At 42.0% G+C, this 27744-nt stretch overlaps 3 protein-coding genes across 5 annotated transcripts in view; 1 reads left to right on the top strand and 2 right to left on the bottom strand.

Annotated features, from left to right (window-relative positions):
- LOC117749885 (b(0,+)-type amino acid transporter 1-like) overlaps positions 1-27744 on the bottom strand; it is a 45819-nt gene that overhangs the window by 6224 nt on the left and 11851 nt on the right. The window contains exons 1-2 of one of the 2 annotated variants that reach the window (XM_034560714.1): positions 4669-4775; positions 758-883 (exon numbers count right to left, since the gene is read on the bottom strand). In XM_034560714.1, coding sequence (XP_034416605.1) covers positions 758-874 — 117 coding nt within the window. In that variant the 5' untranslated portion in view covers positions 875-883; positions 4669-4775. Of the gene's footprint in view, positions 1-757; positions 884-4668; positions 4776-27744 lie in introns of those variants that run through there. The other variant, XM_034560707.1, reaches the window with a different exon arrangement.
- Positions 7022-11892, top strand: LOC117749902 (nucleoside diphosphate-linked moiety X motif 19-like). 2 transcript variants are annotated; one of them, XM_034560724.1, is made up of 3 exons: positions 7022-8684; positions 9150-9357; positions 10004-11892. In XM_034560724.1, the coding sequence occupies exons 1-3, from the start codon at positions 8034-8036 to the stop codon at positions 10222-10224; spliced, it is 1080 nt and encodes a 359-aa protein (XP_034416615.1). In that variant the 5' UTR covers positions 7022-8033; the 3' UTR covers positions 10225-11892. The 2 variants fall into 2 exon arrangements, 1 of the variants encoding a protein (XP_034416615.1); XR_004611747.1 differs by having other exon boundaries at positions 7927-8684; positions 9150-9716; positions 10004-10115.
- LOC117749916 (regulator of G-protein signaling 9-binding protein-like) lies at positions 17245-18026 on the bottom strand. The gene is given in 2 exon segments (XM_034560739.1): positions 17245-17820; positions 17822-18026. Coding segments are annotated over 2 exon segments (738 nt in total). The 5' UTR covers positions 17998-18026; the 3' UTR covers positions 17245-17258.

Below are 27744 nucleotides of genomic sequence, written 5' to 3'. Positions count from 1 at the left end.
TTATTTACAGCACACATGTGCTCTTGCCAGCTCATTGGTCCTGCACACATGTCATTAAGGAGATATCTAACTGCGTCTATAGTTTAGCGGACAGAATAAGTTAGTTAGTTCGATATAAGGAGGGAAGCACACCTAATCTAAACTACCAGCCAAGCATCTCCCCACACAAAGTCAGCCACGTAAAGACCACTGTGGCACGTCTACTTAATTAAAAAAGCTAAAAGAGGAGCGAATGCTGGACATGTTGCAGTGTGCATACTTGATATATGAACAATGTTGCAATTAATAAACTTCAGAATGGCTTCCTATAAATGTTGGCATACACATCCACTGGACCTTCAGGATGCACACACACACAAGTCATGTATTTTATTATGATGGCCAGTTTTCTCATCTCAACAATGTCAACTAAATAAGCCACCTTAAATACTTCTTAATTACATAACATAATTAGAGTGAGGGGAAATTAGGTGGTGCTAATTATTGATTTATCATAATACTCCTAATTTACCCTGTAAAATGTATCCTTTCAGTCCTCCTCTATTTAATTTAGGGAGCTTAGGGGGCCTGGACACCACCACTGATGCGATCACTGTGGAGTTAATATGAAAAGATGGTTGTTGTGGTACTCCCTGGTACTCAGTCCCAGCCCCCGTTAGAAGAAAAAAAGTACAGATGGTGAGATCCCACTGTGTGAACATCTAATGAGACTTGTTCTCAGGAACACACACACACACGTAAAGGCTAACACACTCACATCTTTTTGAAGCACAGTGGCTTTCCCAGGCTTCTTGTCTTTCGTCTCACAGTCCACGCTGTGGCCCGTGGAGACGTTCTGCGACTCCTTCCTCATCCTGATGCTGCTTTCGTCCATTTCAGTCTGCTGGCGCATGAGAAGACACAAATGCATGCACACCTTTTACAGCAAAAGTTGCATCAGTGTGTGTTGCAGAGTCAGGTTATCTCGTTACAATATTTGATAAGGGAACACTGGGTTTCCTACCAGGGGTATAAACTTCCTCTCATCTAGATTGTAAATTTATGTGATGTTATTGATTTGTAAAAGAAGTGTGGCTTTGCACAGTGTTTCTTTTGGTTTCTAGATTATAGGGGTGACTGTGGGTCAGTGGTTAGCAGGTCCGTCCTTCAATCAGAGGATCGGTGGTTCAATCCCAAGACACTTAACCCCGAATTCCTCCCCGTAACTATGTAAGTTGCTTTGGATAAAAGCGGCAGCTAAATGAAATGTAATTATAAATAAGTCACTGTGACATTGATTGTTTGTGGAACAGCTCATAAAAGGGATGACAGGAAAAATGACTTCACAAGCAGCTACATTTAAGTTGTAAAAGAACCATCATAAATTCCAAGATGTCACGTGTGGTGGAAAATTGATCATTAGTGTTTTTCCTCATATAACTGTGTTACTAAACTCTGGGAATAATATTATAATATAGTCCTCTGTATTTTGTGTTTCTCCCTATCTTTCTGCTCTCAGGAAGGCACCACAACACCATCTGGGAAAGCAGCAGAACCTGTTCACATGGAGGCTGTGAGAAGGAGAAAGGAGCAAGAGAGGGAGGAGAGATGAGGGGCAGACACTTGATCAATAACATCACTGTATAAGACTATGTCGCACTATCTTTTCTGGGTCAGACCTCCTAAACATTTGTGGGACGGAGCTCTGGTCATTCAATTGAATTATTCCAAGTTTCTGTTTAATAAATACTTAAAGACATTTAAATGTTTGGACATTACACTTGTTTTCTCTAAGGGAGATTGGAAAGGTTCATTTCCATCACAATTGGCGACGAGGATGGTATTGGACGTGTGATAAGAACTTCGTTGGACGACAGACGCGCAAAGAGAATAGTTGATTCCTCCCGAAAGGTGAGAGGCTGTCCTCAGACGGAGTTCGAGATTGCCGCTCCAATCCTGTATTTGGGGAAAAGAAATCCCGCCCGGTGAGAGAGCATTTTGTGATGCAAACAGACACTTCGAAGGGCTGTAACTTGCTGGCTCCCACATTAGGGTGTCGGACAGGCATGTCCGGGTATGCTTGCTTATAGTTTTGTAGGTTTGATCTTGTGTATCTGATGCACCGCATCTTTCTGAAAATTCTGTAGGCAAGCAGCTGAGAGGAGTTGGACTCCAGTGTCCTCGCACAGTAGGGTGTAGGGCAGATGTGCCCTGGTATGCTTAAAGTTTTATAGGTTCAGTATTGTGTATTTTAATTCACTGGATTGTTCTGGGAATTCTGGAAATAAGCAGCCGAGGGGAGGTCAAACCGGTGTATTGAGCACATTAGAGTGCTGGGGGGATGGGTAAAAGTCAGAGCAAGGCCAAGTCTGTGGAGCCTGAGAGGCCTGTTTACAAACTCTTATCTCCCATAATACAATGGATGGTGGAGAAGGACAGACAAATTGTTGACCAATTGGAGGAATGGGTAAAAATGGGTTTTCCTGAGAAGGGCAGTTTTAGCCTGCAACAATTGGAGCAACCGAAAGTGTGTTTGGAACAGAGAGAAAAAGACGAAGCAGTAGAATGGAAGGGGAAGTCCAAGAGAGAAAGGAAAAACTGTGAACCGTTTAAAGCGGACTGGAAAGCGTATGGTATGTCGAGAGAGGAAGCAGAAAGAAGGGAAAAGAATGAAGAATGAGTGTGACAAAAAGGTAACATCACTGATGAAATATGAAGGAAAATAATGCACTGCTAAATGGTATCCTTCTTTGTCCAAGGTACATGGTCGAGTGGATCATGATCTGGACTCCGTTCCGCCGCCATACGCTCTGAAAGTGGTAAAGCAGTCCGAACCCAAGGGAAAAGACAAGCCCCCACCCCTCACACGGAGAGCTAAGCTGGAAGCAGATCTGGCCTCCTCCAAACTCTGCAGGAGGAACCGCAAGCCAAACCACATGTGGAGATAATTCCCATGGTGGAGGTAGCCGGACATGAGGTTCCCATGCTGGTTTTTTCGCCCATGGGGAGAAAGAGACATTGAAGAAGCAATGACTCATGTGATAAGCCCAAAGAAAAATCTGGATCAATTCGAAAAGACCCTTTCGTGGGAGAATACAGGCCAACCATGACAGAGATTCGTCGGATGATGAGCAAGACGCTCCAGCTGGAATATCACAAAATTGCATCGGTGTTTTACGACCGAGAGGTTGGAGGCGACACTCCTCCTGCGGGGGGAGGGAGGGGGGAGGGAAGGAAGGAAGGGGAGGGGGAAGGAGGAAGGAGGGGAGGGGAGTGGGGGGAGGGGGGGGGGGGGGAAGGAGGAGGAAGAAGGAGGAGAGGAGGAAGGAAGGAGGAGGAGGAGGAAGGAAGAGGAGGGAGAGGGAGGAGGAAGGAAGGTGGAAGGAGGAAGGAGGGAAGGAGGGAAGGAAAGGAAGGGAGGAGGGAAGGAAGGAAGGAGGGAAGGAAGGGAAGGAAGGAGGGGGAGGGAAGGAAGGAAGGAGGGAGGGGAGGAGGGAAGGAAGGATGGAGGGGAGGAGGGAAGGAAGGAGGGATGGAGGGGAGGAGGGGGAGGGAGGGAAGGAAGGAGGAGGAGGGAAGGAGGAGGGAAGGAAGGAAGGAAGGAGGGGGGGGAAGGAAGGAAGGATGGGGAAGGAAGGACGGGGAAGGAAGGGAAGGAAGGAGGGGGGAGGGAAGGAAGGAAGGAGAGGGGAGGAGGAAGGAAGGATGGAGGGAGGAAGGAAGGGGGAGGAGGGAGGAGGGGGGGGAGGAAGGATGGAGGGGAGGAGGGAAGGAAGGAGGGATGGAGGAGGAGGGAGGAGGGAAGGAAGGAAGGTTGATCATGACAATGAGAGAAAGAGCAACCAACCATACATGTGCGCTGTCAACAGGCTCCTGGAGGAATGCAGAACAGCTTTTCCACCGGTTATGAGCATGGTGGATATCACGTCGATGGATCAGAACTCGGAGGAGAATTGCGCTGCAAAACTCTCTCTTCCAAGAGAATACAGGCAATTCAAGCTGTGCCTAAACCACAAACTAAGAAGCAGATGATGAGCTTTTTAGGAATGACGTAATTCTGTAGACAGTGAATCATGGAAGAGAGGCACCCCTCTCTTCCATGATTCATGGTAAACATCTTTCTGCGCATGACAAACTGGCCTGGACTGACTCCTCGACTGAGGCTTTCATTGACCTGAAGAGTGCATTACTGACAGCTCCAACACTTGGACTAAGCTGGACACACCGTTCACACAGTACGTTGACCAACGAGACGGTTACATGACATCAGTTTTGACTCAGGAGCATGGGGGAAAAAAAGACCTGTTGCTTATTTTTCTACTAAACTAGATCCTGTAGCAGCCGGCCTGCCTCTGTGTCTACGTGCAGTAACTGCTGCAGAGAAGGCAGTAGTGGCATCACGTGACATTGTGGGGTATGGTGAGGTCACACTGATGGTTCATCATGCACCTTGTATAGATATAATTGCGAGTGAGACATCAAACATGGTGAGATGGTAAAAAGCATACAGTTAAAAGGGTTGTGTTAATGTTTAAAATACCTCACACGTTCACTACACATAGTTGAAGACAGGAAGTTGATCTTTGAATGTAATGAGAACCGTGAAATTTGACAATGGCTTTGTTAACATTCTTGATACATTATTATAAACAAATCAATAGATATATGTCAACACATTTGTACACTTACATTTGACGAAAAACACCTCAGTGATGCTCCATGAACCTCAAATGTTTAAGCCCAGGTACGGTGAACTGGGCCAAGTTAAATGAAGAGCAGGAATGTCTGACACAAGTGAAAACCTGGGGCTCCCTGTGGCTGAGCAGACTCCTCCAGTGGGAGGTTCTCAGATCGTATTGGACATCCTGGATAGCTCTGGACTAAAGGGAGGTGGGTAAAGACAGGGCAGCTGGGTTGCTCTGTAGAAACTTTAAGGACTTCAGGTTTCAATTTTCAACAGAAACACGTCCTCCTCTTTGAGCTTGCCTAGCCTGACTTCCTTCACAATGCCTCTTTGTGTGCCTCTTTGTGTGCCTCATGTGTGTGCATGCACATTTGTGTATGTGTGTGTTACATTCCCTTTCTACTCTACCTCTCCTTCGCCTCTCGTAGCCTCTCTCAGACAACATGCATTTTACGCTGTAATATATTCCTTTCTGTTTATTTCCAGAGCAGATATTTTTCCAGTGTATTATCAGAGTGTATTATGAATGTGTCTCCACTTCAGTTGGAAACGCCTGCTTCATTGGCTTGTGTGTGTGTTACAGCCTTTTGAAATGAGAAAGGTTTGAGCTAAGTATGAGAAGAACTTGGCCATTTAGTTGGACAAAGAGAAGAAAGGTGTACACAAAAATGTGCAGCTCTGTGGATTGTTTTCTATATTTGAATGTTTTTTTGGGGCACGCTTTATGTTAAATTTCTTAATTTTTAAATCAAAGGTAGAAATAACTTAAATAATTCAGCCTATGATAAATATGCAGTGTGAGTATGATATTGTCTCAGCGATAAACAGAAATACGTTATTCACACTATTTATAATACTGTTAAAGTAAACATAAGTCTAACTTGATCAAAGGTTACTGATTTAGGGTTAAATTTCTGTGTTTATATGACATTCTCAATTTATTTTATAAAGGAGGTGTACAAATAGTTAAGTTACAACAATCTGGAGTTTTAGTAATCTGCTGTTGATTTATATAACTGACCTACATGGTGGCTGCAGCCGTTGAGGCACATTTCTTTCATGAAGCCTTTTTTTTTAACAACTGCTGCTGACAGAAACCTTGCCTGCACATGGTAATCTTCTAATACATTGGCATATGAACTCAGTAACCCTGAGAACAATTATGTATGACCAAAAGAAAGTTTCAGACTCATTCCCTGGTTCTAAGAATCTGCAACAATTCAGTTTTTTTGAGCTTTTTTTTCATTTCCATTACAGAGATTTGCAGAGAGCTTAGACTGTATGCACGTTGCAATAGCATTACCCTTATACTTCCATAAAATTGAATATGCCAGAAAAAGATTTAGTATGTCCTAATAAAAAGTATGTCAAATGCAATATGCCATAATACCAGGATGTCCTACTGCATCCGTTTTCAATTAAATGTGAAATGTTATGAATGCAACAATATTTTCTAATTAAATGTTAACATGCAACAGTGTGGACTTTGTCAGGGCATCTGCAGTACATACTGAAGTAAAAAAGAAAAAGCATATCATTTGTAAAGCAGCTGTATGGCCTAGTCTGGCAACTGCATTCACACATATTTCACATATCACATGAAGATTAATTATCTAACAAACTATCTGGCAGGTGCAATACACACTTTGGTGTGATACTGGGTCTCAACATGAAACATATGGTCAGATCATTTAAGCACGAAGATCATTTTCCATCATTGAAATGTGAAGCCTATACGGTCTTGTTTTGCAAAATTACAAAACTCAGATTCAGTCAGAATCACTATATTATCTTTCAGATTTTGTTGTTTTGTATTTATTTATTATACCTTTACTGTGTGATTAAGTATTTATTATACATGTTTTTATACCTATGTCTCTTGTTTGTGCGTTTGCACTATCCACTATGCTGCTGTACTCCTGCAAATGTCCCAGCTGAGGGACTAATACAAGATTATTAGATAAGAAACATTGTAAAGTGGTTCAATGACAAAGCCAATTAAAAATCACCATGTCCATACAAACAATATAGGCTATATTGTATAACTAGTCTGATAAATGAAATATTTGTTGCTAATACCTGTAAAAAACGCCTATTGGTCAGGGTCAGGTAGACGCCTGGCCAATCCTAGCACTTGGATGCTCCGCTGGGCGGGTCTTGCCATGAAATGCAGCAGGCCTCCTTTAAACGCATGCGCAGACGTCGAGGCTTCCGTCACACGGAAGTAACCGTGGTTTAAAGTAAAGTGGCTCCATCTTACAGCCTGCTGAGTAACCGGAAACAACTTTCAAAGGCGTTTAGTGAAAACTAAGAAAGCGCTGTTAGTTTGAGGATGAACACCACGTTAAAGCACTGGAAGGAGGCGGCCACTGTGGGAAAAAATAAATACATTACACTGTTGGCAAATAACTTGAGACACATAGGCTTGTATTACTTTATTGTTTTAACTTTTGACGCATGCGCAGTAAGGCCCCCTGAGGACAGTGACCCTAGAGTGGAAGCTCCACACAGCAGAAAGCTACAGAAAGGAACGGAGGGTGCTATAGAGCATTTTAATACAGCATTAAGGTAAAATCTGCACATCAGCTTGCTTCAGCCTAGATAACACATTCATAGAGCATCTTTATACAGCATTAAGGTAAATCTGCACACTAGCTCGCTTCAGTCTGAACAACAACACATACCCTAGCGTTAAGGTCACGTGAGTTCGCGCCGAGTTACGAGAGCCCAAGGCCGAACTCAGAAGGGAGCGTCCGTTCCCAGCACACAGACTGCCCTTATCCAAACTGGGGCAAAGGAGAAAACAGATAAACAGGAGAATCCCAGCCGGTAGTCAAGGGCAACCCCTCCTGTGAGACTGAATTATACCAGCTCCGATCATGCCCCCACCTTCACCCTCTGACAAACATGCTCACACACTGATAAGAAGAAGCCGGGACGTGAAGCCAGTGTGAGTGGACAGTACTCAGTGCTCCTACCGGACAGGCTTGGTATAAACCTTGCCCCGTCTGCATCAGTTTTGACTTTTAATCTAATGGGACCTGATAAGAGGAATCCTATATGCAGCTTCTGCGCACTCTGTTTAAGCGCCTTTTTCCTTGGACACTCAACCCTGTTGGATGTTCATCTTAGGACCATGCACGTTTAACTGTGCGGGAGCATTAACTCTGCTTTTTATTACTGAATAAATATTGAGAACTAACTTTACTTCACCGGACTCCGTTTGCTCATTAATTGTTGGGTTGTACTCCACAACACCACTCTTATTTTAGCCGCAAGTCACAAGCTCGGTGCGGACAGTTTATCGGCAAGGACACCGCTGACAGCTGCTCCAGGTTCACCGCTGTACGGCAGCAATGGACGGTCACACATGACGCGCAAATCCTGCTTTGACTACGATGTGTTACTGCTTAAGCGAAGCAGTACAAGTGCATTCATGCCCAATGCGTATGTGTTTCCCGGCGGCATGGTGCACTCTTCAGACTTTTCGAGTGAATGGCTGGACATTTTCAAATCATTCAGCAATTCCCCTAATTTTGGTTTGAGAAGTGTCACCCAGCCGGTGGAGACTAGACCTCCGTTGTTCGCCACAGACCGACTGAAACTGGGCTCCCCTATCCCGGGAGAGGTCGCCTTCCGGATCTGCGCCTTGAGGGAGACGTTTGAAGAGTCCGGCGTGCTCCTGTGTGTGTCTAAAGTGGAGGAGAAACGCTTGTTACAAAGCTTAGATGGCAGGTGCACCACTGATGGAGAAGGCCCACTGCACTACAAAGCAAACGACCTGTGCAGTCGAGAACTCAACAGGTGGAGGGACCTGGTCAACCTGAACCCCTCTAACTTCATCAAGATGTGCAGGGAGTTGGAGGTGTTGCCCAACATCTGGGCTTTACATGAGTGGAGCAACTGGCTAACTCCCGCAGGCCGATACGGTGTGAAAAGGTTTGACACCGCTTTCTTCATCTGCTGCCTGCAGGAGATCCCGCACGCACTTCAAGATGAAAAGGAAATCGTGTGCTTGGAGGTGATTCAGAAATGTAACACAACACATTTACATCAAATGTTGACCAACGAGTTTTACAGGGGAATGTACAGGTTTTTGTTTATTTAAGCTAAAAGAAATGATGTAACAATTGGAGCTGAAACAATTAATTGATAAATCAATTAACAGATAATTAATACGATCATTGATCAATCAGTTAATTCATTTTCTTTTAGCAAAGGTTCTAAACTATTAATTACTGCTTCTCAATTGTGAGTATTTTCTGTGTCAGCCGGTGAGTAACAATAACATTGCAATAAAGACGTGTTAAGCCAGATTTGAGGTCATTTAGAATCAGTGTCTTCATGACATGTTTGTCTACATATAAAGCACTGACGAGGCGCATTTACAACTGTAAAACATTCAGTATGTAAATATCACAATGAAAAGAGAATCATGGGGATCTATATCAATATTACTACTGCTACCTCTCTGTGTGTGTTTCAGTGGTCCACACCCTCAGATGTTCTCCAGAGCTACCGGGCACAGGAGCTGTGGATCGCCCCTCCACAGGTTTATGAGCTCAGCCGCATGTGCCACGTACCTCGGCTGGATGACCTCCACAGTTTCTCCAGGCAGCGTGCCACAGAGGGCTGCGAACAGTTGCTGCCTGTTGTTTCCTTAAAAGATGAACACTACACAGCACTGCTGCCAGGTGCTGATTGTCCGTCTCACCTAACCCACATCCAAACAGCAGTGAAGCATGCCAACTCTTTGTTCCATTAAGTCAATTACATATCGAGTTCTGCTTTTGAATATGATGAAGGAATGTGACGTTTTCCTATTGTCAACAAACTCAAAGCTTGATACTTTTTATTTGCAGCATAGAGCTCCATTGCTGTCCAAAAAACTATTAAAAACACATCAGTGAGCCATACTGGTGACGTGCTATTTCATGATAATCATGGGGAGATGCAGCCAATCTCACAGACTCCATCCTGATGCCATGCATTCTGACTATCACACCAAATCAGCTGCTGGAAATAATCCACAACAAATGCACTTTTTGGTCAAGTAAGGTTTGCTAAAACTATAATGCTTAAGATTTATATAGGAACTAATTTGCTTACTAGCAGGTTGAGGACGTTTGAGAAATTGACTTATGTATTGTTTGTTTTGGTCTTTCATATATCATGGGATCTTTTCTTTTTTTTAAAGAATGAGCCATTGTGAAAACAGCAGGTTGAGGTTTAGCACTAGTGACTGGATGCTACTATGTTTATGATAGATTAACCATTTGGGATTTTATTTTTTAAACCTGTCTGTCTTTTCTTTTCTCTTGGGCCCTCCCTTCTTTGCAGGTGACGGATGCTACCCGTTGGCTACTTCAGGAGAAGCTGGGGTGGGTACGAGCACAGACTCTCAGCTGGAGAATCCTCAGGAGGAAGATTCTGCACTGCACCGCATTGTGACAGTAGATCCTTACACGATAACTCTACAGATCACCATCACTCCCAAGTACAATCATCTGCTTCCAGTTTTAGCGCCGACCTCCCAATATGACTCAAAAAGTAGGCTTTGACTTGCCCTCCCTGTTGTATGAGCCCCACAACTCCCCTGTGCACATGTACTGCTTTTCATAACATCAGATGGGCCCGTTACCAATAACACAAAATTCTATTCATTGACTTCCTCCTGGCATATTGTTCTCTTACAAGCTCGCTAAAGATCCGTTGGCAAACCTGTTATCTCAGCTCAGTTGCTAACATTACTAAGAAATTGCTTCATTTTATTCAGAAGACATAACCATCAACTCCTGTCCCATAACTCCATTTCTCTTCTGTGGAGGACTTTTTAGATAGAGCATGTCAAGTTAAAGTGAATGATGCAGCTGTCTCTCAGTTCTCTCAAAGGTCAGCACGGACCGTTTGTGTGGACTATTTTTGCCTCCTCGCGAGGATCCTCTGATCTCAGCGATGCCATAGGAATTGATTTTGTCACAAAGTTATACTGTTTTGAATCCTGGTGTGTCCAGGCTTTCAGCCCAATACCAGGAACCTGAACCTGAAACGGTTGAATGGAATTCAGACTTTTTAATGTTAACACCTGTTGTGTTTACTACTGACATGTCAAAATATCTTCAGTGGGAAAGGTTTATTGTGTGCTAGTCAATGATGAGCTTAGACTCGTTTTCAGTACGTATTAAATGGACTGCATTAATGACGATTAATTATGATGCTCATTTATTTTTTCTTCCATGTGACTGTTGCAGTCATTCAATTCAGTTTATTTTGTATAGCCCCAAATTACAAATTTGCCTCAGAGGGCTTTACAATCTCTACACATACGACATCCCTGTCACAGGACCTCACATCGGATCAGGAAAAACTCCCCCAAAAAACTTTCACGGGGAAAAAAGGGAAGAAACCATCAGGAGAGCAACCTTCATTGCCATCTGATCGAGAGAGATCTGTCCCCCCACTAGCTCCCTTACTTGTTTTTCTTTTTAAGTAATGCAAATTTGTAATTGCCAAATAAGATGTGATTGCTAATGGTCTTATTGTGCAAAGGTTTTACTCTGATAGTAAATTCACATGAATTGAGGAGACCACTTCAGGAGGATCATCAGACCTTGAGTGGTTCAGGCCACATTGAAGTGTTCTTGAGCAAGACACTGAACCCCCAGTTGCTCCCTGGGTGCTTCACAGCAGCCAACTGCTCCTTAATAACTAAGGATCATTAATATTTGTTTTAGTGTAAGCTGCTGAGTTTTGTTTGATCACTGGAGCTCTTTCCTTTTAAATTGTGCCGATTACAACAAAATATTGTTCTTACTAAATTAAAAACGTAGTAAAATAATCAGACACTTGTCTGTGCTTAGTATTTGCCTGTTACCATTTAGATAATCAAGATATTTTACAATATCTCAATTATGGGGTTTCATCACTATGATTCCATTAAGAGATGATACATTATCATATTGAATTATGGCATAGCCCTACATTGGCCCACTCGTGGTGAGATATTAAGAATCGTGTGTGTGTGTGTCTGTGTGTCATCAGTTATGGTGATACCTCTCAGGAGGAGAGCATATGTCTGATGGAGACGCTGCAGGGCTTCAACCCTTTCTCCTTTGGGTGTCTTCCCTGCTCACAGCAGTGTCCTTCGTGGCATATTGATAACTCAAGAAATAATCTGTCAAATGGATTGTACCCTGTGTCTGCCATTTATAAATTAATGTATTATTAAACGGATCAATGTATTCATTATTCATTAGATCTGTTTACTGAGGCTGTTTGGAGAGTTGTGCTTATGATGGTTTATGGTGCACATGTGAGCTCATAGTGAGGGAGCTGAATTAAACAGGCAGAATAATGGGTGTTCGACCATATCTACTATCACAATGGCTGCTCTTAAAAAGCAATATAAAGTAACTGTGTAGATACAGTCACAATATCTAGCCAACCATTATGTGTAGCTCAATAGTGCTCATAACCAGACTTGTCTTTTTTGGCATCTAGGCCTCCATTTACTTTTGTTTTAAAACACTCAAGGTCATTTATTGAACCAGTGTTAGAAATCAAAATAATTTGTTGACAGAAATGTGATGTTCTTGTAAGCACAATACATTTTATTATATATATAATATATATATATATATATATATATATATATATATATATATATATACACAAGGAACACAGTTTATGGCCATAAATCATTTTGGAAAAGAAACACTAAGTGCACTTTCGATGTGACGGACCAGTGGGCTGTAAGAGAGGGAAAGATCCATATATAGAGTGATTAAATCTATTGATTTTGTATTTTTCTCATTCTCTTCATCAAAAAATAATTGGTGTGTCAAAATGTTGCTGCTGTTTTATTTCCAGCAAAGGTTTGCTTAAGTCGATCTGAAACAGTTTCTTCTTAAGTGCTGACTCAATCAGATTTGTATCTTTTTGACCCATTTCATCTGTCAGCGTGGGGGAGGTGCTGAGGTCTTTGTCCCCTGTTCCTCTCTGCCCTCCTCTGCTTCAGAGTGCCGTGTCTGTGGAGGAAGGTGGTGACAGAAAGGGGGCGAGTTGAAATAACATTGCTCAACCTTCTGTGCTGTTAGCGCTGGAGAGTCTGTTGAGGGTTTCTATGGCAACACACAGCCTTGGAAACCCACCATCTTCGTCCAGATGAGGTGATGATGCAGTGATCTGTCTCTGCCAAGTGGGTTGCTTGCCTCTCTGTGAACCAGTCTGCTTAGTTGGTTGGTTTCCATGCGACGGACTGGTTAGTAAATGTCCCTCATTCACAAGTTAGAATAATACAGCGCCAAACCACGGGAGAGAAAGTCCATTTACTAAAAGGAATGAAGCACATCTGAAAACGTTGATGCCGTTTCTATTTTAAGAAGCAGATTGCGTAACGGAGATTGCAACGACTTTGTTGCGGCATGTCTGAAACTCAAGTTTCTCAAAGTAGACTTCATCGTGAACGTTAGTCGTTTACTTTTTAAAGTGTTCCGAAAGGCTTTATCTCCTCCGCTATTTGACTCCCCTCCCTTTCTTCTGTTGTGGAGTACAACCCAACAATTAATGAGCAAACGGAGTCCGGTGAAGTAAAGTTAGTTCTCAATATTTATTCAGTAATAAAAAGCAGAGTTAATGCTCCCGCACAGTTAAACGTGCACGGTCCTAAGATGAACGTCCAACAGGGTTGAGTGTCCAAGGAAAAAGGCGCTTAAACAGAGTGCGCAGAAGCTGCATATAGGATTCCTCTTATCAGGTCCCATTAGATTAAAAGTCAAAACTGATGCAGACGGGGCAAGGTTTATACCAAGCCTGTCCGGTAGGAGCACTGAGTACTGTCCACTCACACTGGCTTCACGTCCCGGCTTCTTCTTATCAGTGTGTGAGCATGTTTGTCAGAGGGTGAAGGTGGGGGCATGATCGGAGCTGGTATAATTCAGTCTCACAGGAGGGGTTGCCCTTGACTACCGGCTGGGATTCTCCTGTTTATCTGTTTTCTCCTTTGCCCCAGTTTGGATAAGGGCAGTCTGTGTGCTGGGAACGGACGCTCCCTTCTGAGTTCGGCCTTGGGCTCTCGTAACTCGGCGCGAACTCACGTGACCTTAACGCTAGGGTATGTGTTGTTGTTCAGACTGAAGCGAGCTAGTGTGCAGATTTACCTTAATGCTGTATAAAGATGCTTTATGAATGTGTTATCTAGGCTGAAGCAAGCTGATGTGCAGATTTTACCTTAATGCTGTATTAAAATGCTCTATAGCACCCTCCGTTCCTTTCTGTAGCTTTCTGCTGTGTGGAGCTTCCACTCTAGGGTCACTGTCCTCAGGGGGCCTTACTGCGCATGCGTCAAAAGTTAAAACAATAAAGTAATACAAGCCTATGTGTGTGTGCCTGGACGCCTCCCATTAGAGGTTTTCCGGGCACGTCCAACTGGTAGGAGGCCCCGGGGAAGACCGAGGACACGCTGGAGGGATTATATCTCCCGGCTGGCCTTGGAACGCCTCGGGATCCCCCAGAATGAGCTGGAAAGTGTTGCGGGTGAGAGGGAGGCCTGGGTCGGCCTGCTGAACCTGCTGCCACCGCGACCCGACCGCGGATAAGCGGGTGATAATGGATGGATGGAAGCCTATGTGTCTCAAGTTATTTGCCAACAGTGTAATGTATTTATTTTTTTCCACACTTCCCCATGTTTAATTAATCACTTTTATATTTTTGGAACTGGAGATGACAATGTAAGTCTGTCGTGAATATCAAAGAGGTTCATGACTCACTGTTAGCAGAGCTTAGTGCGTCTGAGATGACAACAAGGAGAAAAACAAGATGTCAGAAAGCCTTCTGTGAATTTGATGTGAGCAAAGCACGCCACTGATTTACATGCATCAAAGTCCTGCCAAAGAATACTCTCCCCTCTGTGCTTTTAAGAGTCAAGTTTTCTTACATGTCAGGCATTTAAATATTTTGTTTAACAACGTGCGATTCATGTTGCTCTTCAGGTCTCTGACCTTGAGAATGGAATAAGAGATCAAACAGGACAGGCATTAACTAGTCTGCTGAATAAACATGTTTTGTCCTAAATGATTGTGGTCCAAATCTGAAACTTGATTATTTTACACATGCCAGGTTCTTCTTTTAATACGAGAAACATTTAATTTGGTTCTATTACTCCCACAAGGAGTCAGGCTTCTCCCCAGAAGTGGGTATAACTTTAATTACATTTGATCCTTTGAGATTGTTGCATACTTCTACATCCAGAAACGACGGCCAAGTGGTCTTTAAATGCCAGAGCTCTTTATATGCAACGTTATTGGGGAAACCCCTCTGGATTGGTGGAAGAGATCATTAAAGTAAATGTAGAGCTCATTTGATGTGCATCTGTTGAACTGCGAGCAGTTGCAACAGACTTTTCATTATAGAATTCACATGCAGCATTAATTCAAATGTATTTTTAAAGTTATGAAGTCACGAAAGATGTTTCATCTTTCAGCAACCGTAGTGATGACTATACATGGATGTATTTATCCTGAGGTCACGCTTTTTAATGACTTGTTAAAAAGAGGATAGACCCCAAATGCTAACGGATATTGTGGATTTACATCTAAGCTACTTCTATTTATAGTTCTTAACCCTTTACATACTGCCTTTATCTTTAAATCTCACATTTTTAAAGATGTGAAAAAGATTCTGATACAATATCTCCTCTATCTCTGTACATTTTATTACAGCTCCTGCCTTGCAAACATTGGTTTTTTTCTTCAGTAAATTCCTTTACAATAATGTGCCAAAAACTTTTGAATTTACTCTAAACTTGTTTAATGTATTAATTGTGGATACATCCTCTCTATTCTAGTTTTGACAAAACTAATTTAATCTATTTTGGAACCTGTTCTAGAGATGTGTTTCAAATACAGTTTGGAGGAAGACATTAAGTGTTGAACCTTGACTTAGAAATATTTTGGATATTTCTTTTATATATGTATTCACAACCTGCATTAAAGAAGTTGACATAATTTGCATGATAGATGATAAGATAGGAGTGAAAGAAAATGTATCCGCCTATTGAAATGGCCTCTTTTTTGTTCAACCTTTCCAAAACCCTATAATACAGTAAGTGAAGCACATCATCATGCATTCAAGAGCTTTGTATAATGTTATTTTCTTGTTTCCTATTTCATAAAATAATCACTGATGTTGTCAAAGTCATGTTACTATTTTTCTATATTATATTATTGCTCTTCGATAGCATTAAGACTTTTGACTTGAAGCTATTTCTGAGTTGACCCCACGACATCTGACCCCTCTACAGCACATTGAGGCTTTGCTCTGACAGCCATCCACTTTTAGTTCACCCACAATTCCAGGAATACATTCAAAGACTCTTACAACTAAAACCATTAGGGTGTTAAAGCATCTGCTCATCTCCCATCCATTTTAAACCCAACAGTATTTTAAACCTAAGGTAGTTATGTCTAAGATATATAGCTAAAAAAATACCTCTTTGTAGTTCTACGTCTGATCTATGTATCTCAAGCGTTGCAGTGATTACAAACTGGGCTAATCTAAAGTCATCAGTTTAAACTCAATACATCCCAAAGCCCTATAACACATAACATTAATCGGACATTCAATTCAAGTGTGCAGAAAACTGCATTGGCATTGGCTGTGAAACAGCTGGGAGCTATTTCTTCAAACTGCAAGCACATTTTTTGAGTGTGTTTCAACATTTTATTATAATAAATATACTTATGTATGTACATTATCTGACACAGCAGTCTGTATGAACAAACCCTCTATTCACATGTTGCAATTTACATTCAACACTGTTTGCCAGATAACCCTGAAAAGGAACACAAACAGGCTTACAGTGCATTATTAAACGACTGTGGACTTCTCTCAGGTCCCCAAGGCTCTTTGATGAAGCACATTGTGATTTGATGCAATTAAGTCAAATGCAGGCTGACAACAATCTGGCTATAGATGTTATGATGTATTAAAACTGTACAAACAGGAGTGTGGAACAGTGCGGATTTGATCACTTCCAACGGGAACTCTGGCTCTATATTACTTCCCATACGACATGACCCTTTACTTCTATGACTACATGGTCTCCTGCTCAACACGTCTGACTTTACTGAATGGAATTCATGAAATTTAAAGCACCAATGCAGCAGAACATCCAAGAGGAATACTTAACAGTAGGCTTTATTTACGCCTGAGCTTTTCCACTAATCCACTTGGATTACGTGTTGTTTGCATCATCCTGATGGCCAGACACTGTCACGTAATTTCATGACTTAATTTTTTTCCTCTTCCAAAAATACACGACCCCTAGCCCCTCAAAATACTTAACCACAATTTGTGCCCGACGTCCATTCTATTGTTCTACATTATATCTAGTGCAACACTTCGACTCCACCGAATACATTCACGAGTGCGAGAAAGATGAATAACTTCGCGTGTCCGTATTTTTTTCTTCTTTTCAGCCCCTCAAATAAAAAGCTCTTTCTCCCTCTTGTGGAGCTGCTGGCTCTTATTACCGCGGTGACGCGCTCGTGGGCCGACCCGCAGGGTGTCCGTCAGGGTGGGCTGTTGGGGAGACAGCTCAGGACATATTGATGACCAAATATCCGAGAACCACAGCGACCGTAACGATGACAAAGAACACAAGCACAGCGCAGATCGACGCAAAGCCAGCATCCCTGTTGCCTCCTCCGTCCTCCTCTTTGGGGTCCTCTTCGCAGATGGAGATGACACCCACGGAGGAATTTCCCACACTCATGTTGGACTTGAGCTCCGCGCCTGCCTCCTGCTTCGCCTCGACGGCCCACGGCGCCACCTGCACCTTCATCTCCATCTCCTCCATCATCTGGCTCACCTGGGAGATCTCGCACTGCAGGTCCCGGAGGTCCGCCGTGTCGATGTTGCTGTCCGCCTCGTACTTCATGTTCTGCACGCTCATGGCCCGGGCCGCCACGGTGGTGGTGCTGCCGGTCATCCCCGTCTGGATGAGGTGTCTCGTGGGCACCTTGAGGGGGAAATCCTGCCCTATCTCCAGGGACCTTTTCATGTCCACCTCCAGGAGCTCCATGCTGCTCGAGAACAGCACCCATAGGCGCTCGTACTCGGCTCGGTCGTCTTTGCTGATGCTTTTGTCTTTGAGCAGAGGTCAGTTTAGTCCTGTTGGCCACGGCCAGCTCCTGGGCCTTTTTGCGGGTCCTCTTCAGCTCCTCTCGCAGGTTCTGCGAATCCGACGTGCTTCCCAGAGCGATGACCAAATGCCTGTAGCAAGCAGTCACTTTGTTCAAAGCGTCCAGCATTGTTTTGCACTCATCTTTCCCCATGGCTGACTAAACAAATAAATATATATATATATATATATTATATCAACTCGCCCCCCCCCTCCCCCACAAAAAAAGAGAGATAATAAACAAAAGAAGCTTGATGAGAAAAAGGCGAGATGTTAGTGATGGTGCTTCATCCACGGTCCTTAGTTTCAACAGGAGCACAGCCCCAGCTCTACAAATCCCCTCAACGCACTAGTCGCAGCAAATTCCTCTCTACCCATGCTCCTTCCTGTCTGCAAGCAGGCACAAAGAGCGGCTTAGATATGTATGCGTCCGTAAATGGCTTTAGGCTACCTTTGCGCTTCCCCTCTCGAGATCAGACAGCGACGGAGCGCCTCTCCGGCAGGGCAGATGCTGAATGGATGTGAAACAATCCAACCTCCCCTTTTTAGGAGATTGAGCTCCAGATTCAGCTACAGGTGTCCCAGCATCCGCTTTCCTGCTGTTTGTGGAGAGAACACGTAGCCTGTCTCGTCAGCCGCTCAACATAAAGTCCGTTAATGCGCGGCTGGGGAGATGGAGACCTTCACTGAGTTAAGGAGGGGAAATGCTTCAAAGCGTCCATACCGGGGTGCCACACATTGTGTTTCGGGTTGTTGATCTGTGTGGGGAGCTGTCCGCTTCCGCACCCAAATGACGATTTAAATACCAGTAAGCGCCTTCTGAGATCACATGTGGGCACGAACCAGAACCATGCAGGCAGGGAAACAAAGCAGCTGCGCTCCCATTGGTTTGATGGCACAGACATCTCTTTGAAATGCGTCCCCTCATTGGCTGTTCTGCCCTTAACGTGGGAAGAGCTTCGATGTCTATCAGCTGGGATGTCAAATCACAAAGTCCTAACCTATCTGCCACTACCTACCTGCCAGTTGTCATCAGGATCCATGTGTGTGTTGTGTAGCTTTATTTCCGGAGACAAGAGAAAAACAATGGCTGGATACCGACACGATATTCAGCCTTTTAATATTTATCTTTGCATTTAAAAACATTACAGAAAGAGCAAATATGTTGCTTAGTCAAGATTAAATGTACATAAATGATAATGGGTAGTAACTGTGTGAGGTGTGTGTATGAGTGCCAACCCATAAGCATTATTCTCTACTGGTCTGCATGCCTCACAGTCAATTAGACACAGACCTGCACAGTGTCGGGCCAGAAGGATGCGGCTTGTTGTGCACATGCAGTGTTGGTTGGATGATGTGTTGTTTGCCTTCTTGGCTCCTGCTGTGTTGAGAGGTGAGAGGCAGATAAGACCGTGAAGCTCTTTTTGCATTATTGAGGCGGATGAAGCCTAATGATGCATTGATTGTGTGAAGCTAATGGATTTAAGCACAGGGGATGCCCAAGGAAATGAGGGAGAGGCTAATTGTTTGCTTTATCGTGGCATTGGATTTATTCATCTACTTTATTTGAATATCTCATTGAAAAGACACGTCCTTTCCTTTAAATGTAATGCATTATTACGTATGCATGACCATCTATAACTCCCTATTTCTTCAACCTTGCAATATGTGCCTTGGCTCTCAATTTATTTTACTCTGAACTGTAATGTTTGATACATTTTCTGTTATTTCTGACAAATAAAACATGTTTTGTTAAGATCTTGGCTAATGGATCTTCTTTCCTTTGAATATGTTTCCATGGCAACCTCTCACCTCTTGTAAGCGTGGTTCAAAATTGGCAATCTTTCTCCAGTAACCTTTCCTCAAACTATTCAATTGCTGCAAGTTGTCAACAGTCCTTCACAAGGTCTCTCATGTTGCATTTAGAATTACAATTTAGCTGTCAAAATAAAGATTCATGAGTAGCAGTTGGAGTAATTGTACAATGTGAAAATGTGGTGAAGATGGGTTTAAACAAGAAAAAGAAATGCACTGATGATCTTTGGATGTTAAGTAGTTCCTCATTAAAATTATTTTACAAAGAACGTACAGTCTCCTGGAATTTCATTCTCTCAGCTCACAAAACATCAGCAAATTATTCTAATTCTGAGTTAACAAATGCAGAAACACATTTAAAGTCCAAAGACAGACATGACCTGTGGCCTTTTGACAACTACAAACAAGGACATTTATATTTGTTCTTCATGTCCAATTGAGGTATGCAGTGTATACGTAGTCGATTTTGGTCTTTGTCTTCTGGGTGATGAATGCATTGGTGCCTATTTCACAGGTGTAAAAGTAAACATTCCAAATGTGCCCCAGTTTATTTCCTGTGGCAGTGCAAAGAATATATGAAAGAAGGAAGGGTGTAAGCCTGTAGTATTCTACAAGAATTTGATTGTAATAGAGTTAGTTTTTTTTATCAGCATCAGCTGACAGGAAGTAAACATGGACCGTAGCTGTTGCCTATAGCAATGCAATTCTGTTGAAATGGTCCATACATGAGTGGTGCTTTGCCATGGTGATTTGGCAATGCCTAATGAAGATCTGAAAGATCAAATAAAAGAACTGGGAACTTTTAATACAACACATATCTATTGTTTAAATCTTGCCTCACTGACAGGGTTTACTTATATAATTAAATAAAGTAAAATTCAGTGTATTTTGTATAGTCCAAAATCACAAATTACAAATTTGCCTCAGAGGGCTTTACAATCTGTACACATACGACATCCCTGTCCCAGGACCTCACATCGGATCAGGAAAAACTCCCCAAAAAAAACAACAGAGGAGGATCCCTCTCCCCGGATGGAAGAAGCAATAGATATCATGTGTACAGAATGAACAGCATTACAACACATTCAATGAATATGACATTAGACATTATTATTTGTATTAGTTCCAGCTGCTACGATCTACAGGTGTAGTGTTAACCTGTATGCTGACATTAGCACTCAAATAAAATCCCCACAATAATGTGAATTCGAAATTGGTCTATATTTTTCACTCATTTTCAGTTGCATGCATGTTTGCCCAACACTTCACCCACGTATAAGGTTGGCTCTGGACACTTTGGTCTTGTGCATCTCTAACAGTAGGTGTGGCTAACAAATTGATATCTTAGGACAGGATGTGTTTCATTTGACACAAAGTAAATATGAAACCTCAATTCGGCAAAGACTTGTATGTCAATACTACATATTTTTGGTCAGCCAAAACTGGAGAGACAATAGGCATGTAATTCTTAAATAATCACCAATCAATAGGTTGTTAAAATGTGAGCTGAAGCTAGATAAATAATTTACTCCATAAAACGTCTGCAACTTGTAATGGCTACCAGATTTAGTATTTTGCTGACATCACAGATGATTACAGCTGTCTGCTTTCCTGCTTGGGAATGGAGTTGTTTCATGTACACAAATATTGATGGTGATATCTGCGACTACAGAAGAAGCATCAATGAATCCTGTTTTTCACCTCAAAAGGACTTTGAGAAGAATGCAACACTTTATAGAGACAGGAGGTTTGAATTCCCCTCAGTAAAACCTGCCAAGAAGTAGCTTCTGTCTGCAGGGAAGGACAAGTGGGCCCTGGGTAGAATGAAGATAGATAGCTGATAGTTCATTAGCTAGTTAGGCACAGGAAGGGGTATACCGCAGAGGGTTGCAGAATCTCGTCTTTCAGTGTTGCCGAGAGCCCATATTCCAGTGCAGGGCCAAACAATGCTAGCATAGGCGCAGTTGTTATTTTCTTCTCAGTCTCACTCGAAGCAAAGTTTTCTACGTTGACCTATTGCCGCTTTAATACTTTGTATTGTGGATGAGATATTGTTTTAATTAAACAGATAACGGCAATTCAGTGTAGAAAACATAGCCATGGCTAGCCCCATTTTTGGCCCGTAGTGGAAAAGTGTTTTTTGCTTTTCTCCCCACAGTCCAGCCTCGGGCTGGTTATCCTCTAGAGATTTTCAGAACACCTCTTCAAAGACAGATCCCCTCATACCGTATACCCTCTCTCCCATCCACTGCTATAAACACAAGAACTTAAGGAATTAATTAGACACTGGATCAAACACGGGTTAGTAAATTCAGCTCACTGAAGATACCAGGAGTAGTGTAATCACATGTTGAGTATCCCTTGCCGTGCTGGGTATCTTTGAAATGTACGTGGAAGGCTGTAATTCATTTCAGATCCATCAGTACAGTTTACACTGGCAGTCTCTTGACCCCTCTCTTCCCTGAGGAATACAGAGCAGAGAGGGATGTGTTGCAGGCTTTGCTCCTCACACTGAACGACAGCAACACAGCTCTGTAAACATGCAAAGAAAATGTCCTTGATACAGCAACTGCTCCTTAAAGGCATCATTCTTTAAAGAGAGTATTGCTCACAATTGCAGCCTCTTCAAATATGTTCTTAAAATCTTTAAAAACATGACATAATTCTGTTTATGTTAAAGGTGAAGAGGTGGACTTGTTGTTGGTCTAATATCTATTCAAGGTGTGACTTCAGCTCCATCCAACCCCAGGTGTAACCAATATAATATCTTTATTTATGGGTAAAGTAACTGATTGCAGCCTAAACCGTGCATGCTGATTACCCAGCTACACTTGCATTACTCCACGTGTCGATAAAGAGAGTTGATCCATGGCTGCTAATATGAGAGGCGAGTTCTCTACAACAAGCTATAGATCAATCAAATGGGAAATCTATGTGAATACATTTGCCCATGAATTTAAGTATTTCTTATCTTTTAATGCCATGCCGAGATAGGCATGCTGTGTGTTATTGACTGGAGGACAAGCAACGTGTCAGAGGTTGTAGATTTGTTCCGATAGGGTATATGAGAAAACAGGACTACCTTGGTTAGTCAGATAACTGTGGACACAGTATTATTGATTTGAATAAGTGGGCTGAATATGTGGAAGGTTGGATATTGGTTCTTCAGTATATCTAAGTGATATTTACTCATGATCAAGTTTTAGGGATAATCAATAATGACAAAATGACATAACAATCCTATTAGTTGTAAAAAAAAAAACAATCTGGTGTGTAAGACGGCTGATCAGTCTTGTATCAGTCATTATTTAAATTCAGTCTGTCTTGTCATTGCTCTCGCTACATTTTTGCAACACACTTGGCAATGCAGCGTAATGTATTGCACTTTCTGCGTTTTGATTGATCTCAGTCCAATGATGCTAAGTGCAAATGCCTTTTTAATCAATGAGACATTTTCAGCTACACAAATCCTTCATTGACAGATGAGGAGAACATAGTTGACAAGGAGCTGAGAGATCATAACTTAGCTGTGAGGCAGCAGTGGCAGTAGGTACAATCTCTTTTGTTACCTATTTGAGCCTATTAACCTCTTCCTCTTTCTTTTTCTGTCTCTCGTTCACTCTTTTACACACACACACACACACACAAACACACGCGCGCACACACACACATCAACCGTCCAGCCTCCCACTGTGTGCAGGATGTGTAGTGAAGCATCCCATGCATCAGGCGGGGGAGCCTGCATAACCAGCCTCTCTAGCATCTCACTATCTGGTGATCAAAGAGCCGCTAAACAGCCAGAAAGTACAGCGGGTGCAAGACTGGAACATGCACAGCAACACAATTAGCAAACGCCACTTTTTAATATTTATTTAATTTCCTCTTTTAATCCCTAACGCCATTTTTCACACACAAATACAGGCATGCATATTTGTGCATACACATTTGGAAAATATTAACACAAACATGCAAATACTTGTATGACACAATTTGTACATACACACACACACACGTATGTGAGAGGAAGATGAACTATAGGTTTCACCTGAGAGTGACTGTTCACGATGGCATCTACTGATCTCTAAGTTGATCAATTAAAGTTAGTGAAGAGCCCTAACAGGGCGAGGAGAGGGTAGGAGGAGGAAGATCAAAGGGAAAACAGAGAACATCTTGGCAGGAGAAAGAGAGAGAGAGAGAGAGAGATGGCAACCCTGATATTCAGGTTTCTGTTGTAAATAATTGTCTCTGATGGCAGTCATTGCAGAAGTCATTTTTATTGTAAAACCCTGTAAGCTGGAGAACAGCTGCAGTATCTCTTCCACACCTGGAAATTGTGGAAACATGAGGGCAAACAAACAAATCCACATTTTAAGATTGGTGGGCAACTGTGTGTTGTGTGTTTGACAGAGAGAGAGAGAGAGAGAGAGAGAGAGAGAGAGAGAGAGCAAGAGAGAGACAAAAGGCAACTCAAGGTGCCAACATTATAAATGAATGTTTAATTAATACATTAAATCAATATGTGGCTTCTCCCACACAATGCTTGATAATTAAAGCAAGACTACAAAGCAAGAAGCAAGAACACACTCATTCATTCTTCAGAAGCAATAAAAGACACGTGCATGCGCTCAATTCAACCCTACAGCCTGACTTGGTTGGTCTGACCAATAGCTTATGGTGGCTAATGTTAGCTATCGTTAGCTAACTTTAAATACATATTGCTGTGTAACAGACATCACTAACTTATTTTAAGATTATTTTCAACTTGTGCTACTGTCTATACTAAATTTGACCAATTAACATTATTCCATAAATGCCAGTGACAATATTCAGCAGAGTTTACATAATCACCTTTTACATAAATCTGCAGTTTCTTTCCATCTAGCTGGAAAGATAGAGCGACAAACAGGCATTCCCAGTGGCGAGAGAAAGGCTGTCAAAGTTATTAATTAAACATTTGTGAGAGAACAGTCATTTGACACATAATTATTCATAATTAATTATTGAAGAGCATTTTTTCATAATGTTTTTAACACTAAAGGCAATGCCAGGACATTTCTGGGAGTAGTGCCAGGTGGGGGTGAGCCACACATCTGGGTAATGTGTCTTGCAGAAGTGGATGTGGATCCTCTAATGTAAAAGGATCACAGTGTACATGAAACGGCTGTGGCTCACTTCACTGCCAGTGCTTATTCAAGTGTGCCCTCCAATGGAGGAACACAGGTTATGTTGACCAAATAGATTCCTGTGGTGGAAGTTTAAGTGCTAGGCCTACTTGGTTCTTTTTCCCCACCTGTGTTAGGGCTCTATTATAAATGTTATTTCTCACTGTGAGATGTCAAAGTCAGGGAGCTAAGTGCATTCACAGTTAAACTCTGAAATTACAGCCACGTCTAACCATTAAGTCTAAATAAATAAGACAAAATACTCAATGGAGCAAACGGTGAATAAGTCAAATATCAGAAGGATGTCAGATACATTCTGAGTTACTGTAGCCCAGGAAATTACAAACTTAAACTTTTGCAAATTGTATTCTTTTACTTTAAGTATTATTTGATAATCCAGGAACAATCAGAACAAGTGCAGACTTCATTTGTAGCATATGTTCATTACTGACACATTATAATGGAGTTTTTTGGAAAGGTCGCTGAATGATTGCGGGGTTCCAAATGCTAATTCAGTAACTGATTGGAAAAGTGCAGTAATGTGATGATAATAATATGCAGATGAGTCCTCATCAGAGCTGTCTATCCATTAATGAGATGATTTTTGAATGTACTCTATGTGTGTGTGTGTGTGTGTGTGTGTGTGTGTGTGTGTGTGTGTGCGTGTGTGTGTCCGTCCATTTAGGCAAGGCTGCATACTTATGTACAGAAAGTATGTGTGTGTATGTTCAAGTGCGCATTCACTTTCATATTTAGCATATTAATGTTCAATCAATCTACCACTGCACTAATGCAAAGTTTGATTAGGACAAGCCATAGTTTGAAGAAAAAAACAGAGAGGAAGCAACTGAACTTGATTATATCACAACCAGCTTACATGACCGGTTCATCTCCTTTTAGGAAAGTTATACAGCCGGAGAAACTTTGAAGAATGTTATATGTATGTTTAAAATGGGTTGTGCAGGTCAGCGTTAAATACTGATTATCTTCTTTTTTTTTTATGAATGTTGATACGTATTAAAGTCAGTAGCTGTCAGCGTTCAAAATTCGCCCCTCCTCTCCGGCTCAAATAAACACATCCACACCTCCTGAAACCTGTGGGAAGGTGCCGGATCTTCAATGAATGCAGCCCAGGCACACTTCGTCCTGCTGTGTCCTGTCTGCTGTCTGTCTGTGACAGGCCTGTGAGGTCTTTGAGTGTCGGTACACCGAGGGGTGTGACAAAGCAGCATTGTTTGACCTGGGAATGAGAACAGGCTGCACACCCAGTTTATCGGGTCTGGATTACACCCGCACATAGGGTCCAAATGCACTTTGCTGACGTCCAGAAGAGTCGAGAACACAGCAACATAAGAAGAAATTAGAAAATACAGGCAGAGTGCGAAGTCTCGGGAGATACAAACACTGACACACATTTCTAGTGGGTCATACGTGATAATTGAGAGGTAATATGTTTGCATCAGTCTATACATTGTTTTTAGGATAGTAAACATTAAAACTACATTTCCTAATGTGAATTCATAGTGAATTCATAGCAGCGATAGAAAGTTACTAAATAGGCTTACTCAAGACCTGGATTTGAATATTTGATAATAGAACATTAAAAAGTAAAACATAATTTGTGTGCACATGATTAATGTAGCAGGCCTGCATTCAAGATACAGAGCTGAGCAGTAAACTGCTTCATCCCACCACACCAGCAGCAGTGGGATGAATGATTCCTCAGTGTCAAGCTCTGAGTCACTTGTGACAATTCACACATATCCAACAGAGCCACAATTTCACTTCCATGTGCTCTAAGTGAGTTTAGTGTGTATTTCTGAACATTAATAATTATATTTCACAACCGCAAATAGATTGTTTTGTAAGTGTTCTTTAACACCATCAAATCCCTCAACTCCATTGACACTGAATTGAGAATTGTCTTCCATCATCTCAAAAGCACCAACACCACAAATACACACAAGCATTACGTTATTTTTTTTTTGCAAATTCAGAGTGATTTGACTTTTTTCCTTCCCAGGACCCAAATGAAAAAAAGAAAAGTCTTTCATCCTGGGACCCAATGCCCAGTAAAGAGTGATGCAACGCAATGCAACAGCTCGTCTCTGTTCAGTGCAACATTTCAAAAAGCCCAAAAGTATAAGAGGTGGAAACATAGTAGAGTAAGCCAGGGTATTTATGTTACAGCCACTGTATGTGCACTGAATCACAACTCAATCTTTGAGCTGGCCATTGCCAATCGTCTCAACACGTACTCAGCCTTCATGTGGGACCTCATGTGGGACCTTCTGCAGGACAACTGCATTCTTTGACAAAACACCATCAACTTTTAAATGGAGCCAAACGCATAAACAACATGCTGCTTCTTTAAACAGTTTCCAACCAGCTTTTTTTTTCACATTCAGCACAATGCAGATTTATTGTCACAATGCAGATTTAGTGTCACCTACTGTAGAAATGCCTTACCCAGGGATGGCAAATAAGAGCTCCTAGTTTACTTTATGTATAAAGAGACGGTGTGCCACTAGAGGGCAACAAAGACCAAAGGCAGTTTCTGCAAACGTCTGTATTCTTTATGAAACTGCATAGTGTTTAACCTACAATGTGTACTAACCAGATACATATTGTCTTTACTTAGATCTCCTCATTCACTTAGATCTCCTCATTCATAATATATTGCATAATATATATTATGGCAATGACAACAACCATGAAGACTACTGCCTTCTTCGCCCTTTGGATAAGATTACAGCTTCCACTAACATTAAGAGTAATTTGACATATTATTGGAAATATTAAATATCCATATATTACTACAACATATACTATTGTACTATTACTCCTGTATAAATAGGATAATGAGAGCACTTTATCAACCGCAGCATTTTGCAGTTCTGTTTAACAATGCTGTACTGACATCT

This window comes from Cyclopterus lumpus, chromosome 3 (assembly GCF_009769545.1).
Source record: "Cyclopterus lumpus isolate fCycLum1 chromosome 3, fCycLum1.pri, whole genome shotgun sequence".
Taxonomy (NCBI): Eukaryota; Metazoa; Chordata; class Actinopteri; order Perciformes; family Cyclopteridae; genus Cyclopterus; species Cyclopterus lumpus.
Note: the sequence above shows the minus strand (reverse complement) of the source record. Positions and strands in the feature narration are given on the sequence as shown.